Source organism: Otolemur garnettii, unplaced genomic scaffold, assembly GCF_000181295.1.
Source record: "Otolemur garnettii isolate 467f Iridium unplaced genomic scaffold, OtoGar3 scaffold00011, whole genome shotgun sequence".
In the NCBI taxonomy this organism is placed as follows: domain Eukaryota; kingdom Metazoa; phylum Chordata; class Mammalia; order Primates; family Galagidae; genus Otolemur; species Otolemur garnettii.
In genome coordinates this window covers 27,187,470-27,191,459 of record NW_003852406.1, presented here as the reverse complement: position 1 = coordinate 27,191,459, position 3,990 = coordinate 27,187,470, and the positions used below count along the sequence as shown (strand labels likewise).

The 3,990-nt window shown below is 53.1% G+C and overlaps 1 protein-coding gene across 1 annotated transcript in view; it reads right to left on the bottom strand.

Moving 5' to 3' along the window:
* Window positions 1-2,507: 2,507 nt before the first annotated feature.
* Window positions 2,508-3,990, bottom strand: part of CUNH15orf39 (chromosome unknown C15orf39 homolog) — a 9,357-nt gene continuing 7,874 nt past the window's right edge. The window contains exon 3 of the mRNA XM_003784527.3: window positions 2,508-3,832. Coding sequence (XP_003784575.1) covers window positions 3,465-3,832 — 368 coding nt within the window. The 3' untranslated portion in view covers window positions 2,508-3,464. The remainder of the gene's footprint in view (window positions 3,833-3,990) is intronic.

The following is a 3,990-nucleotide window of genomic DNA, read 5'->3' as shown; positions in this document are numbered from 1 at the left end:
GGAGTTGGAGGTTGCTGTGAGCGTGACGCCATGGCACTCTACCCAGGATAGCTTGAGGCTCTGTCTCAAAAAAAAAAAAAAAAAAAAAAAAAAAAGAATCCTCAGGGCAGGACTCCTGGGCCAGAGCTGTCTCCTGGGGATAGCTACCGCCCTCCAGCCCTACATGACTCAACCTGCTCTCTGTACCATTATGGGTCCTCTGGGGCAACAGGTGGAACTGGGCATGAGCACTGCCTGTCCTGAGGCCTCACTCTGCCCTGAAGCCATTGATATGATATATGGAGGGGCACAGGTACTCCAGGGTAAGAGGACTGAAGGAAAGAAATGCCCCTATCGAAGGCCCTGGCAATGAGGTGGATATGCTAAGGGGGCTGAAGGTGCCCACCGCTGCCTAGGCCTGGGGAAGCCTGGGATTGAGAGCAGCTCCACTTGGCTCCATTCTCTCCTCTTAGGAGTATCTCATGATTCCAACTCTGCACTTTGGTCTTCAGTCTTCTGTAAGCCACCTGGCCCACACTCCCTATTCTTTTTTATTTTGAGACAGTGTCTCAAGCTGTAGCCCTGGGTAAAGTGCCATGGTGTCATAGCTTACAGCAACCTCAAGCTCTTGGGGTCAAGCAATCCTCTTGCCTCAGTTTTTTTTTTTTGCAGTTTTTGCCCAGAGGCTGGGTTTAAACCCTCTACCTCTGGCATATGGGGCTGGCGCCCTACTCCTTTGAGCCACAGGTGCCACCCCTGCCTCAGATTTTTTCTTCTTTTTTTTGAGGTGGTTTGTCACCCTCAATAGAGTGCTGTAGCATCACAGCTCACAGCAATGTCAAACTCTTGGGTTTAAGTGATTCTCTTGTCTCAGCTTCCCAAGTAGCTGGGACTATAGGCGCTCACAACAATGCCTGGCTATTTTTTTGGTTGTAGTTGTCATTGTTGTTTGGCGGGCCTGGGGCTAGATTTGAACCTGCTAGTTCCAGTGTATGTGGCTGGTGCCTTAGCCACTGAGCTACAGGCACCAAGCCAGATTTTTCTGTTTTTAGTAGAGACAAGGGTCTCACTTTTTGCTCAGGCTGGTCTCAAACCCATGAACTTAAGCTATCCACCCACCTGGGCCTCCCAGAGTATAAGATTACAGGCACAAGTCATTGTGCTTGGCCCCCCATTCTTTTTTTTTTTTTTTTTTTGAGACAGAGATTCACTTTATCACCCTTGGTAGTGTGTTGTGGCATCATAGCTCACAGCAACTTCAAGCTCTTTGGCTCAGGTGATTCTCTTGCTTCAGCCTCTCTAGTAGTAGACTACAGGCACCTGTCACAATGCCCAGGCTTTTTTAAGGGGGGAGGTCTCACTCTGACTTAGACTGAGCTCAGGCAATCTACCTGCGTTGGCCTCCCAGAGTGCTAGGATTACAGCATGCACCATCACGAGGGGTTTTTTTTTTTTTTTTTTGAGACAGTCTCACTCTGTCACTTCAGGGTGGAGTGCCATGACTTCACAGCTCACAGCAACCTCAAACTCTTGGGTTCAAGCAATCCTCTTGCCTCAGCCTCCAAAGTAACTAGGCCTATAGGTGCCTGCTGTAACACCTGGCTGTTTTTAGAGATGGGGGTTTCACTCTAGCTCAGGCTGGTCTCCAACTCCTGAGTTCAAGCAATCCACTCGCCTCAGCTTCCCAGTGTCAGGACTACTGGTGTGAGCCAATGTGCCTGGCTATATACCCCATGTTGAGGTTTACTTGGAGCCAAACTTCTCAGCCCCACCCCTTGTCCCTTTTAGGTCCTGGAGTTCTAGGACCTAAACTTGATCCTTGGGGAGACCCAAGGATCTCCCGGTTCCAGCCCATCTCTACTCAGACCCTGTTTTGTATGTGTCCTCACCTACTTCCTACTTGTCTTCAAGGCTCATTTCCGACATCACCACTCTGGTAGCTAAGGAGACCTCCCCCAAGCTTCCATAGCATCCCTCCCCTAGGCTGTTACTACAGTGTGTTCTATCTATCCCTTCCAAGCTGGTACAGGAGGGTCAGCTTAGCCAGGCCCAGTGAACACCCACCAAGTTGTTGGGCAGACCTAATGAGTCCTTGAGGACTGGGCGTTGGCCCATGCAGAGTGGGAAACCAGGCCCAGGAAGCCACCCCAGCTTCCCTGAGAACAAACCTCTGGTGTAACAGAGCCCAACAAGGGTGGGGTCTCTGGAGGGGTTGCTCAGTGTCCCACCAGCTAAGGTCACTGGGATGCATGGTTACCAGCATAGGGAAAGGGTGACACTTCCCAGCCAGACAGTGAAGGGCACATTCTTGTTCCTGGGTGAGGGAAAAGTACCAGCATCTGGTGACCAGCATTTCTCCCTGGGCAGTAGGCTGCTGACCAACTAGCAGGACCCACAGGGCCAGAGCCAGCCAGAACAATGGTGCTGGGGACCCTGAGAACCTTCCAGACTGGGCGCAGGGATAGAGAAGGGCCAGTACAGTGCTGAAGCACTAAACCGTCCTCCACAAACACACAGCCAGGCCCAAGTTCCAAAATCAACCCAGAAGCTTTAATGGCCTGCCTCCAGGAACCACAAGCTCTTCACAAACCCTTAAGGCCAATGCCCTTTGTGCCAGCACCTGGCTCAGGTCAGCACTCTGCAGGCAGGTGGCCCACAGCAGGCCTACTGGGCTCCAAGAGTACCAGAGTCCCCAATCCTGATCTGTGACCTCCTAGGACTGAGCTGCCTCTCAACCTGCCTGCCCCATCCCTGAGTCCCTGCAACTGCTGCTTCCAGAAAACAGCTTGCCCAGGACAGTGCCTGGGGTGGAGGAGGCAGCTTTGGGAAGTCGACTTATGTCAACTCAGGCCAGGCTTAGAGCTTTCAAGGGTGGGAATAGCAGGCCCAGAACAAGCATGCCAGCCCTAGGCCTGTCCCCATCAGCAGCAGGGACAGTGGGGACAGGAGGCTCCCTCAGGGAGCTCCAGGCTGGGTGGGGGTGGGGGTGGGCGCAAGGGTGACTCTAGGAAACATGAGTCATATAGACTGTACAATGTACCACTCTAAGACAACCAAGTCCTATGACACATAAAGACTCTACAGGAAGGTTGTGCTGCCTCAGCCTATTCCAGGCCCTGTCCCACAGAGGAAGCAGAGACCCAAACGAATGTGTGTATGTCAGGCATTATCCCCACGACAGCCCTGTGAGGTAGATTGTGTTGTCCTATTTTACAAATGGGGTATGAGGGCTCAACAGGGTGAAGTATCTTACCCAGGTCTGTACAGCTTCAAAGCCAATGTGTTTTCTCTAGGGAAGAAATAGAAAGTATTCCCAGCTAATAAAGATCCTCAAGCCAGCCTGGGTGGGCCTGGGGTGACAGCTGGGGACCCTCAAGGGAGATGCCATGGGCCCAGCATCCACTCCTGGCCCAGGACTAAACAGGCAGAAGCGGGGGGGTAGAGTGAGCCCCAGGTAGTTGCCCACACAGTACCAGCAACTAGAGTTATAGGTGGTGGCTCTGGCCACCCAGTAACTGTGGGTGGGGTGAGGGCCGGTCTGGTCCTGAGGCCTTGTGGCCCCAAGTGGGCAGTGCTAGGCCATTGAGCCAGGCGGTTTCCAGCAAGCTGCGGAATCGGGCCTTCAGGGTGGGGCCAGGTGGGCTGTCACACCCCGCAGGGGCAGGTGAGCCACCACTAGACTCTCTCCCAGAGGTTGCCTCTGCTTTGTCCGGGCCAGGAGTTGATGGCTTTCTCCCTGGCTTCCTGACCTTGGGGGCCGGTGACTTCCGAGCCAGGGCTGGGCTCTCTGGCTCATCTCTGGCCATGGAGGGTTCTGAGGGGGACACAGCTCCAGCCTCAGCGTCAAAGTCACCTGGAAAATGAACAAATAGTCAGTCTGCAGACCCCCACACCCTCAGGTCCCATCTCCTTGCCTTTAAAGCCATTTACAACAATCTAGTTCTGCTCTGCCCCAGGCCAGGATGGCACCAGTCAGGTCACAGATATCACAACTCTTTTTTTTTTTTTTTT